The sequence below is a fragment of the Hemiscyllium ocellatum genome, chromosome 25 (genome assembly GCF_020745735.1).
Source record: "Hemiscyllium ocellatum isolate sHemOce1 chromosome 25, sHemOce1.pat.X.cur, whole genome shotgun sequence".
NCBI lineage: Eukaryota > Metazoa > Chordata > Chondrichthyes > Orectolobiformes > Hemiscylliidae > Hemiscyllium > Hemiscyllium ocellatum.
In genome coordinates, this window is record NC_083425.1 from 25,169,237 (window position 1) to 25,182,004 (window position 12,768).

Genomic DNA, 12,768 nt, shown 5'->3' on the forward strand with positions numbered 1-12,768 from the left:
TATAGACTTAAAGGAGGGATATCTCGTTTGACTTACCAAGGTCATGGAAACCAAGAATCTTCCATCATCAGATGTCATTGCCTGCGGTTCAAATAATGATGAGATATGCCATTGTTGATGTTCACTAAATATTAGTAGTTCTTTTACTTGATGACAATAAGATACATATGAACAAGTGTGTGCTGTAATATGACACAAAAGAACTTTGGACATTTTTCTTTCCCTAATATGATTAATTAAAAAGCATCTCATTCAAGGTGAAGAGAGAATTTGCCAAAATTATTGGATAGCTTTTTAAAACTGTTCAGAAATTTGCAACAACAAAAAATTCTCTTTCATATTCTGTCCATTGTTGAAACTGATGATAATATTCCTCCCTTTCAGGTACTCATTTACAGGCAAAACAGGTTCAGAAGGGGGCTCCAGATACACCTATTTAGAACATAGAACTAGAGTCATTTTACAGACAATTGTAGTCATTCTTTGATTTTGTAGGATTTTTTTCTCTCTGTATGTGTTGCTTCCTTGACATTTTATTTCTCTGAATTTACTGCATATTTTATTTAGAATTGTAAAACATTGGCTTAAAATTAGGGAAGAAGCTGGCCTGTACAAATTTATCCTGGAAGCTATAAGAAAACATTCCGAGTTGTGACAATCTCTTATGGGAAGAATGATATCAGTCAAAACCTTGAGCGATGCTTTGTGGAAATTGCCAACTTGAGAAGTCCTTTCAGTTTACATAAGTAGGTTGTTTGATCAGCTTAGCTGACTGGATAAGAGCTGTTGGCTTTGAACTCATGCAGTGGGACTCTAAGGTAAATAATTCAAAATATTTTGCTGAAATTCCTCCTTTAGTGGAGGAATTAAGCCTTTTAAAATAAAAAATAAATTCAGCAACTCTACAATTCCAGCAGGGAATCTATTCTCAGTGTGAGAGTAGATTCATCTCAGACATGAGATGAAAACATTGCTAGGTGCAGTCGCAATTCCCTTAGTCTGTGCTTCCTTTGAGTATTGGCTAGTGCTGGAAATGTAGAGTTGCTGAATTTATCAATCAATGGGTTAATACCGCTTGTTAAAATAGCATTCATAAAATTCTGTCCCTCTGCATAATTTCAGGGCTGCTGCTGGACTTTGTTTATTTATATTGATGTTGCTTATGTGACTCATATTGAAGGAAATTATTATATAGGTAATTAAAATGAAGTTTGTTGTATAGCTATAAGTTGAAAATTAAGTATGGGGCTGAGTCTTTAGAGTCTTAATGTAATAACTTGACATTGAACTCAACAATTTTCTTTATGGTAACTGACACAAAAGAAAATTTCAGAAGAACCCAATGTAAGCTTCACAGTTTAGATATGTCAGAGACTAATCCCAGACTAGGCCTTTTTGAGGCAAGTTAGAATGTGAGATATAGTTGGTGTGATTGTATTTACTCTATTGTATTTAAAATCAGCAAGACAAATTAAATATTTTGAAACATATATTGTCTTTTATTCCAGATGATGTACCACCTTATTTTAAAACTGAGCCCATTCGATCACAGATCCACTTGGAAGGAAACCGCTTGGTCCTGACATGTATGGCAGAAGGGAGCTGGCCTTTGGAATTCAAATGGTTATACAACAATACAGAGCTAACTCACTTCTCTCTGGAGTACAGGTCAGAAATCATTGAACTTGACACTTTAGCTTTATGTCCTTTGAAAACATTTAATGAGAAATGCCTGGTTGACGGATTTGATCCATAAGTAACTCCTGTTCAAATTGTGCTTGGAACTCTTGGTTATGCATTGTAAAACACAGAATACAAAAGCGAGCAAGTGATCTTGGACTTATATGAGTCTATTAAAGAGTTAATTGGAGCAATAGTTACAGTTTTGAGCATGCCATTATAGAAAAATTATAGAACCAATGAACTGGGTATTTTTAAGTTGTAACAGTTAGTCTTGTGAAAAGCTGTCACAAACACCACAGCCAAATGCTTTCATTCTGTACTCTAACCATTGTATAGTTCTAGATTTTGTGTGGTGATTTTGATTTTCTTTTAAATCCATCTAATTCTTCGTCTTTTCATGAAACATTTGCTGTATTTTGAAAGTTCCATTGATATATGAACAGACAAGCTACTTAGCTACAAGGGAGAAATTGTCTGTAATAATTAACAAATTTAAACAAAATTGAATTATACACACAGTTCCAGCATTTCATCACAGTTTAGCTTTGGAAGCCAATCTGCAGGCATCAATAAGAATTGCTTGCATTTCGGTGGGTTATTGTCTGAAGTAACTGTTCCATACAAATTCAGATATTTCCAACAGTGTCATTGAGAGATTTGATGATACTGGTGTTTGTTCTAGGCAGTCCTATCTAGGATGTCAAAGCATTATTTTAGTAGCATTACCCAGAAATGTTAAATCATGTTTTAGCAAAGACTACACAGGGGTTGAGAAGGAGCAATGAGTGATCAGTCTGAGAATAAATACAAGAGGAAGTGGAAGTGATTGTATGAAACATTTTCAATCTGTATGAGTACACCATGTCAGTTCTTCTAAAGTGGGTAAATGGGAACTTTAGTATTTGAAATTGTTCCAATTACAAATTAATTATTTTCTCTTTCCCTTCCTGGTTAACATTTATAAAATTTGTTGATGGATCATGTTCTGGTAATTATTATTGACACCACCAGTGCCCTACTATGAAAATATTGCGACCATGACTTGAATTTCTAACTGTTCCTTAAAGTAGCAATGAACAAGTTAGAGTAGTAGGGAAGTGCATGTTAGATCAGGCCTAGGCCAGGCTTAACAAAGTGGGAAAAATGTCACCAAAAAGATTATTGTCTGCAACACCAGTTGCATAGGTTTGTTTAAAAAATCATGGAATGATCAGCTTTGCAAAAAGAACACACTGAAACAGCTGAAACAAGAACTTTGTGAAACAAAGCTCATGAAGGCTGGAGGAATTGAAACTGGAAAAACGGTGTGACCTTTGCCATACCTGTGGCTGGTGTAATTGAATGTGAATTGGGTGAAACGATCTGTGTGCAAATTGTACAATGAAGTATGATGGTTATAGATTTAATTAAAGAGAAAATGTAAAATTAGTAAAATATAAAATAATTTCAAAAACAATTTAAAAGACTGCAAGTGTTGAAATTCACATGGAATTCTGTCTAAATTTATCAGGTTTCAAATCTTGATCCTTACAGCTGATGCACTGTAAGAAAGAATTAACTGAAAAGGTAAAGGGATTGTTAGTCTTTAATGGGGAGAAATTTGCACAACCATGCAAATTTTGTTAAAGGATTTTCATAATTAAATATTAAAATGAAGCCTTCTCCAATAAGGCATTTTTATTACAGTCAATACACCTTAACGAGCTGTGAACTAATGAGTAAAGCAAAGCTGTTTCTGTCTGAAATAAATGGAACACTTAAGATATCATAACCAGCAACTTTAAAATCGAGATCAATGGAAATGGATAATGGTTGTTGCTTTTTCCCGATCTAAACAAGAGTTTGTTTCAGAAAAAGATGGATTAAATGGTGGTGTTTGTAGTGCTTCAGAAATCTCCATTAGCAATTAGCCTTTATTGGCATCAGGAATACTCATATTTGCACACACAGAATATGTACAGTGCCCTTAAAGGGTTGGGCTATATCCCAGCTCTATGAGAGGAGCAAAATTTCTACATTGAAAAGACTACCTTCAAAGAAGAGATGCTTCAGGTACAGTCCAGGTATTGTCTCATGAGGGCAAACAAATCCAGAGCTGCCTGGATGGGTAGAAATAGAAACTTTGATATATAAAAAAGAAAAAATGCTAAGATGTCACGTAGAAAATACAACTGTGAACCAGGCTAAATATAGAGTGTTCAGAGGAATGGTGAAAAATAACAGAGAAGAAAAGGAAAGAGACTATTAGTTAACAGGAAAGAAAATTCCAAAGCTTTCTGTAGGCACATAAATAGTAAAAGGGTGGTGAAAGCAGGAGTAGGGCTGATTAGGGACCCAAAAGGCAGAGGGCATCACACATTAAGCAAATACTTGGCTTCTGACTTCACCAAGAAAGAAGATGTAAAGCTACTTACTCTGCTTTCTATGGAGCAGATCCCTCTTCAAGAGAAACAGGAACAGAAGAAAATCCCTCTTAAAAGTACATATCGTCACATTGTAGATGTGACTGGGCAGTGAGTGTTCTCTGGAGTTTGTACATTGTAAGGTGATGGTGTAATCGATGGGATTGTATTCTATCCTGCATTTTGAAATCTTTCAAACTTTGTTCTATTTTATCTTCATTTCTTTTGTGTCATAAATATCTGCTTTGTTGTTAAAACCAAACCTGCAGCATTGTTTACTTGTGTTTTAGTGAAAGGCTACCATGTTAATATAAAAAAAACTATCAAGCCAGATTTCAGTCTAGGGTCTGATTTGACCAGTAGTGCCATCAGCTGGGATTGTAACATGGGGAGCATAGGGTAATGACTCATGGATTATTTAGACTTGGGGGAAGATTTGAATTAGAGTTCTCCAAAGCTCATGCTAAGACCTAACACTTTTCCTAATGATCTAAGCATTATTGTACAGGACACAACTTTAAAATTTGCGAATGATATGAAACTTTTGACAGTACTGTAATGGCAAAATGGATGGTCTTGAATTTCTAAAGAACATAGTGAGGTGATAAATGTTGGTGGAAGAACATGGAAAGACAATGTTAAACAAAGACCACTGTTTGAAATGAGGTGCAGAGCTGAGAGACCTAGGTATGCATATGTGGCAGGACAGTATGAGAGAGCAGTTAATAAACCATGTGGGTTCCAAGGCTTTATTAATAGTGGTATAGAGTACCAGAACATGAAAACTATGTTGAACTTATATAAGACACATGTTTGGTATCAGCTAGGAACATTGTATTCTGTGAAGGCACTGTGCTTTAGGAAGGGTGAGAAGACATTGAACAGATTGCTGAAAGGTTTACAGGAATGTTCAAGAGTTGAAGAATTTCAGTTATGAAGATAGATTGAAGAAAATGCTGAAAGAAGGTCTGAATGAAGCATTCAAATCATAAGATTTCTGGACAGAATAAATAGGGAGATATCAATAAATGATCAAGAAAGAGAGGACACAGTTTTAAAGTCAATAGTAAAAGAAACTATAGTGATGTGAGGAGAAACATTGTTTTACACAGAATGGTTAGGTTCAGGAATACACAGCCTGAGACTGTTGTTCAGGCAGATTCAATTGAGATATTCAAAAGGGAATTAGATCATTTTTTGAAATGAAACAATGTATATGGTTACAGTGAAGACAGCAGAATGGTACTAGGTGGGTCATTAACTTAGATAACCAGGATAGCCACAATAGGCATAATGACCTCCTCCTGTACTGTAATAATTCTGCGATTCTGTGACTAAATGAGATCACCAGATCACCTGATGGGGATAAACATCTAGGTAAAAACAATGACTGCAGATGCTGGAAACCAGATTCTGGATTAGTGGTGCTGGAAGAGCACAGCAGTTCAGGCAGCATCCAAAGTGCAGTGAAATCGACGTTTCAGGCAAAAGCCCTTCATCTGGCCATCAGACGAGGAGAGAAAGAGAATAGCCAAACAGAGATATTCCGTGGGAGAGAGGTAAACTAATAACTAGAGTACACAGATGCAGACATCTGAAGAATGATGCTATTTTTAAATTTGAAGGCACAATATAAAAGTGGTGGACACAGAGAAATTACTGAAGAGAAACAGATGGGGCAAAAAAAAGAAAGTTAATGGGAGGACACAGGTTATGGCAATATTATGATAAAGTGAAATAAGGTCACTGGAGATCCAGCACTGTCTACCAAGTCAGAAATGCCTATTTTGTAAGAGCTACCGACGGAATAAAGGCACCAGTTTGTAGTTTCTAGTGGCATTCAGGAACCTGGGGGGACAATTTATGTAATCCATCTGTACTAGTTTTAAAACCACGTGACTGATTGCAGTGTATATGAAGAACATAACTATAGTTATTCATTGCGTACTGTACGACAGACATACTTCCTACTTAATTGGAAATAGATCTGAAGTAAATTTGTTGACACTGAAAGATCAAATGTACTCTGGTACATGTAGGATTGACACATAACCAGATCTTATGTTTAAAAGATGTAGGAACAAAGCAATCCCATATTACAAGTCTAAGATGGCTCAAAGAGCTTATACATGGTTAATTGCTGCTATTCAGTAATAAGGTACAAGATGCTTCCATTCAGTGCAGTTTGAATGGCTCTATTAGTCAGCTGCAGGGCATTGTACATATGGTTGGAAAAGCTATGCTCTTGAATGAAAATTATCAATTTATGCTCTTTCTAAGAACAGGCTTCAATAGATTAAATGAAGGGACATCTGGGCTTTTGAAAATCTACTCACGTGAGGTATGTAGTGCAAGGTCTTATATAAGTAAGCTCTTATTTCTTTCTAAATAAAAAGCACACAGTTGCTCCTTTGCTGACTGACTCAATTAAACAATAATTCCATGAACACAACAATCACTAGTTGGCAAAATTGAATCTGTTGCAACATCAATGCATCTGTGAAACTCTGTTACAAAGGAACCTCCTCAAACATTCAGAGATCTTAAGCTTAAGTCGTCTATTTAATGATATACTTAATCAACTCTGACAGTGAAAGGCTCTCATTAAATCCATGTGCTCAAAATCAAACCAGTCATTGGGAGGTATATGAGGGTAGTTCAGGCTACTCTATGGAAACTTAACCAACCTTCCCACAAAATGATTTTAAAGGCTTTAATTACTCCAAGAATTAATGTGATATAAATCTACCATAAAGTTCCAGTTGGGCAAAAAAAAACAGATTGTTTTCCGTATATGTCTAATGTAGTGACTTTCTGCCAGTAGATTGGACTTCCACAGGACAGTGGTGACATCTAGAGGCAGGGAATATATGGAATAACATTCACAGATTAAAAACCACGATGAAAATGTATTGACATTGTAGTGTGCTTAAGTGACTACCTTCATAATAAAAGAATGTTTCTATAGTTTCGGGCTTGACTAATTATGGAAAATTGTAGTTTTGATACTTGAATGAACTAATTATTTTTAGAAACAGTAAGTCAATCATTAATATAATCATTCAAGCTTTTCCATTGTGTGTTCATTGCATTTAATTAAAATTTATCTGGTCAGACTATCCCTATATGGTGCTCATAAATCTGAGAGCCATGCATCACTGGAAACAGTTTTCTTGTATCACCTTTCAGAAATAAGACAGCATTCTGAGTTGTGAGTCAAACTGTGTATCATTTGGAGAATCTGGTATTGTTATACATTAATATGTAGTAAGGTAGTCTACTCATTATTTCTTTTTAGAAATCATTTGCTACAAAACTTTACTGAGAAAGACGTGTATGAGTTTTGAGAAATGTTTAACCTCAATCATGAAGAAATGAAAGTGCATGGGCATTAATAGGAAAGAGCACATCTAGGGTTCTGAAATTGTTGTCCAATAAACCAGACCTTCCAGTAAACATTATCTTTAGAGTAGGTACAGCTCCCATGGAAACAAATGCAAACTCCACATTGAGACCTTGCTCAGAATGTTGTCTGGTGGGAGGAATGTCAAATGGAAGGTGAATTCACCACTCAAGGGCAATTAGGAATAGGTAATAAATACTGGACTTATCAGCTATGTTTACACCGTAAGAGTGTAGAATTCAAAAATAAGTAAAAATGGCATGGTCTTGTTGGGATGATGATCTGTTCCGTAAAAATCTAATCTAAATCTACAGTATTGGGTATATTGTGACAAGTGAATTTGAGTACATGAGAAGAATATAAAATGCATTTTTATTGAAAACAGATTTTATATACAATTTTTGAGTTATTGACAACAGTATTAATGAAAATAGAAACTTTTGGCATCTTACTCTCAATGCAGTATAAGCACAGAAGAACAAGAAAAGACATAGTACATGACTGCTCTTTACTTTAGAGATGCCTGAATTATGCTAAAGTCCAAATTTTATCAATAAATTAAAATTAGTTGAATTAAATTTATTCAGAGCTAGTGTTGTCTTTGTGGTATGTCAGAAACTTAGAAAGTCTCAGTTGTGGCCTTTTTAGTCATGAACATATTTGATTTACTAGTAACCATTGTCTGAAATCAGTTACGCTGGTCATGATTGAAATTTGCCATGATTCATTATTAACCTTATCATTTGCTATTTCAATCTAACTTGATATAAAGCAGATAAAAGTTAAACCTTGAATTTTGTGACTTTTGGACTTTACTGGAAGCTTCATTCTGTTTACTGCTCATTTGGGCCAGTACCACAGAAACATAAAGCAGTCTCACCAAGCAATCAAGCAGACTCGTAATTTTGTCTTATTGATAGTGAGGTGTTGCAGGTCCCTGGTGCAGTTCTCCATCATACCTAACACTTCCTCACCAGCTATGGCACTTTGCATGCAATTGCAAAGGTGTAACACTTACCCTGTCATCTTCTCCCTCTTTACTGTCCAAGGCCCCAGATGCATCCCCCAGATGAAGCAGCATTTATTTCAATCCAGTCTACTGCATTTACTGCTTACAATGTGGTCATCTTTACATTGGCAAGACCAATGCAGACTGACTAACCAATCTCTGCTCTGTCTGGAGGAATGAACCTGACCTTGCCATTTTAAGATACCACCTTGCTCCTAGACTAAAATTTCTGTCCTTAACCTGCTACAGTGTGGCAGTGAAGGGCAACACAAGCTAGAGGAACAGCACCTCACTTTTCACTCAGGCTCTTTACAGCCTTGAGGATTCAGCTGAGTTGAGTTGATCAACTTCAGAGTATGATGTCTGCCCTCCATTGTGATACAACCACCCTAGCCCACCCTCAAACTTGCCTTCTTTGTGTCTTATTGATTTTGCTCTCAGCACAGCAGATCTATTTTCTGCTTTTCACACGTATCATTTCCGTCCAGTTACTCTCCTTTACCAACATCAGCATGCCTTTTGTCTCTTGCTCTGAGCAACCTCAACAGTGTCCCGCTGAGTCATCCACCCATGCCAGCAGCATAAACAACACTGTCCTCCAGCCTTTCTCTGTCGGTGCAAAGTGGAGTCATATCAGACTCAAAACCTAAATCTGTTTCTATCTCAACAAATGTTCCCAAACCTGCTAAGTTTCTCTGGCGTTTTGTCTTTTTCTTTCCAGCATTTTCAGTATTTTACTTTGATCTTCTATTTAGTGTGTGCCTGCCTGTTTTGTTTGTCATTCATGAGATGTGAGCATTGCTGGTAAGGCAAGTATTTAGTGCTCATTTTTAACTGCCTTGAGAAGGTGGTGGTGAGTGCCGTGTTATGGTTCATGGCCAATATGTCAGTGTGCCTTTAAAAGACATGCTCACAGCATCACAGCATTTCACCTTAGGGTGTAAAGATTTTGTATCCCATCTTACCTTGGATCACTTGAAGCATGGTGGAAGCATACTGCTCTGTTGTCAGCTGCTAACATAACGTTAGCTCAGACACTTGTGAGACTGAGGAATGTGATCTTTGCAGATCATAATTTATTGTAATAAACAGCTGTTGTAGGAGTCCAGCCTCTGGTAAATGTCTGTGTGGAGTTTGCACATTCTCCCTGTGTCTGCATGGGTTTCTTCCGGGTGCTCTGGTTTCCTCTCACAGTCCAAAGAATGCAGGTTAGATGGATTGGCCACACTAAATTACCCGTAGTGTTCAGTGATATGTAAGTTAGGTGCATTAGCCAGAGGCAAATATAGGGTAGGGGGAGTGGATCTGGATGGGTTGCTCTTTAGAGGTTTGGACTTGTTGGGCCAAAGGGCCTGTGTCCACAATGTAGGTATTCTATGTTACTATGAAGTCCAGATTCTTAAGTTACTGGAGATAAAATAAGTATTACCACAGGCGGTAAAAAATTCTATTGGAGGTGAACCCACATCAGTAAGCAGTCTTCTTCAATTGCTGTTAACCATGTCCTGTGCCACTGCACTGTGAGGGAAAGATTGTGACCAAAAGGAATGACAAAATATTCGCAAATAAAGATGTTGTATGACCTGAAGGGGAATTTGCGTGTGGTTGAGTTCACCTTTTTCTGTTTCCTTGTTCTTCTAGTTGATAGAGTCACAGATTAGTAAGGTGATGTTGAAGGAACTTTGAAGAGCAGCAATAGTTCATCATGCTGTTAGCACACACTGTTGCTAACAATGAAAGGAATGAATATTTATGGTAATGTATCTTTGTTAATCAGTTGGGCAGTTTTGTTCTTGTGGTTAACCTTGTGGGTCTCCAATGAGCCAAGTGTGCCCAATAGGGAGCAATTCTTCCCTTTGCTACCATCCACCATACTATAGTCTTCCAGGCTGCAACCTTGGGGTGGGACCTCTCCTGCCACTGGTTAAATCCTGGCAGGGCAGGATGAGGCTGTTAAGGCCTCCCCCAGCCCATTGGTAAGCGGGCTGTTTATGCCAACCCACATTGGTTAAAATTGCAGTTCAAGCTGATGTGAATGGGAAAGCCGTTCACTGGATTTTAAGTCTGTTCCCTCCCATACCCGCAGCTTTCAAACCCACAGAGCAAATATAAAATTCAATTGAATCAATGTAATGAATACCCAACAAATCAATTGACAGCATTTAATGTCAAACACATTATTTTGATAACTTGAACTTGAAAATATTAAAATGAATGAAGGAAATTGTATTTAGTGATTCACATTTTCTTTCTTCACAATTTGCTTTATCATATGCCTCACCCAATAAATTGGACCTCCTGGAGTAGGTAACAGCTTTTGGTGATCTTAAATCATGGCCACGATATCTCCTTGAAAGAATTTGTATGAATTACTTGACATAGAATTCAATGGCACATATTTTTGAATGAATAAAATAATATGAAAAATAGTATACCTTTTCCATTTATTCACCAAAATGTAAGTAAAGCATTTCAGAAAAATACTGAACATGAATATGAAAACTGTTTCAATTTCTAGACTATTTCACAAAGTTTTCAATGTGGGGAGGAACAAAAATCATCTCATGAGCCACGCTGATTCTTAAGGGATGAGAAAATCATGCCATTGAGGTTTCCTCAACAAGAATGGCTCACTTAACCAAAAAAACACCTTGTTTGCTCATCATAAAAAGGAGGAAAGAGTTATCCAAATGATTTTGTTCAGCAGTACTAAAGCATTGCAAGGCAATGCTCATTCATTGTTGCTTCATAATTCAATTATTGCATATTCAAGTTCAAATTTACAAAAGATTCAGTCATGCAAAACACCAACATCCACACATCAGCATTAAATGAATCAGGAAAAATGAAGCATACATCTCATGAGTCTAACATGAGGGAAATGTCAAAAGATGTGGAAAAATGTTACAATCTATCAAAAATAAAATCTGCGCATTCTGTACTATGGAACCTTCTCATGAGTTTTATGATTGCTATCACATTCATTTTTTGTAAAACTACATCAGTTGCAATGTGCCTTAGTCATTCATAGAGCACATATTTGCTGAGTCAGAATTAACTTTTAAAATGATTCCATGTCATCTATTCTAACCTAATACGTAAAACAGAAAGTAACGAAGGCTTGATGAGCTGTTTATCTTTTGGTTTTAAGACAGTAGAGGTTGCATTTATTTTGGAAAGTTAAAGATACACAGAGGAGTTTGCAATCAAAGCAAAGCACTACTCTGCAGTTGACATTGGTATAAGTTGCAGATAGTCTTGTTTCTGATAATTTGCTGCAACATTGTTTTGTATGCTTCATTTCACAATCGGAAATTATAATTGGACCATGACTTGTTTGGGATAGTCCTGTACTTTTGTCCCAAAATTACAAAACAGGGAAGACTAAGTTAAAAATAAATGGGTTTTTGAAGAAATAACAAAGAGGATTGATGACAGCAGAGCAGTGGACGTGATCTATCGGACTTCAGTAAGGCGTTTGACAAGGTTCCCCATGAGTGACTGGTTAGCAAGGTTAGATCTCATGGAATACAAGGAGAACTTGCCATTTGGAGACAGAACTGGCTCAAAGATAGAGGTCAGAGGGTGGTGGTAGAAGGATGCTTTTCAGACTGGAGGCCTGTGATCAGTGGAGTGCCGCAAGGATCGATGCTGGGTCCACTACTTTTCATGATTTATATAAATGATTTGGATGTGAACACATGAGGTATAATTAGTAAGTTCACAGATTACTCCAAAATTGGAGGTGGGATGGACAGCGAAGAAGGTTACCTCAGAGTACAACAGGATCTTGATCACATGGGCCAGTGGGCTAAGAAGTGGCAGATGGAATTTAATTTAGATAAATGCAAGGTGCTACATTTTGGAAAAGCAAATCTTAGCAGGACTTGTACACTTAATGGTAAGGTCCTGGGATGTGTTGCTGAACAAAGAGATCTTGGAATGCAGGTTGACAGTTCCTTGAAAATAGAGTCACAGGTAGATAGGATAATGAAGAAGACATTTGATATGCTTTCCTTTAATGGTCAAAATATTGAGTATAGGAATTGGGAGGTCACGTTGAAGGTGTACAAGACATTAATTAGGCCACTTTTGGAACATTGCGAGCAATTCTGTTCTCCTTCCTATCGGAAGGATATTGTGAAACTTGAAAGGTATTAGAAAAGATTTACAAGGATATTGCCAGGGTTAGAGGATTTAAGCGAGAGGGAGAGGCTGAATCAGCTGGGGCTGTTTTCCCTGGAGTGTCGGAGACAGTGGGGTGACTTTAT

At 36.9% G+C, this 12,768-nt stretch overlaps 1 protein-coding gene across 1 annotated transcript in view; it reads left to right on the plus strand.

The window, feature by feature from the left end:
• Positions 1-1,573: 1,573 nt before the first annotated feature.
• The window catches only part of sdk2b (sidekick cell adhesion molecule 2b), a 469,615-nt gene continuing 458,420 nt past the window's right edge, over positions 1,574-12,768 (plus strand). Inside the window, exon 1 of the mRNA XM_060844513.1 lies at positions 1,574-1,668. Coding sequence (XP_060700496.1) covers positions 1,589-1,668 — 80 coding nt within the window. The 5' untranslated portion in view covers positions 1,574-1,588. The remainder of the gene's footprint in view (positions 1,669-12,768) is intronic.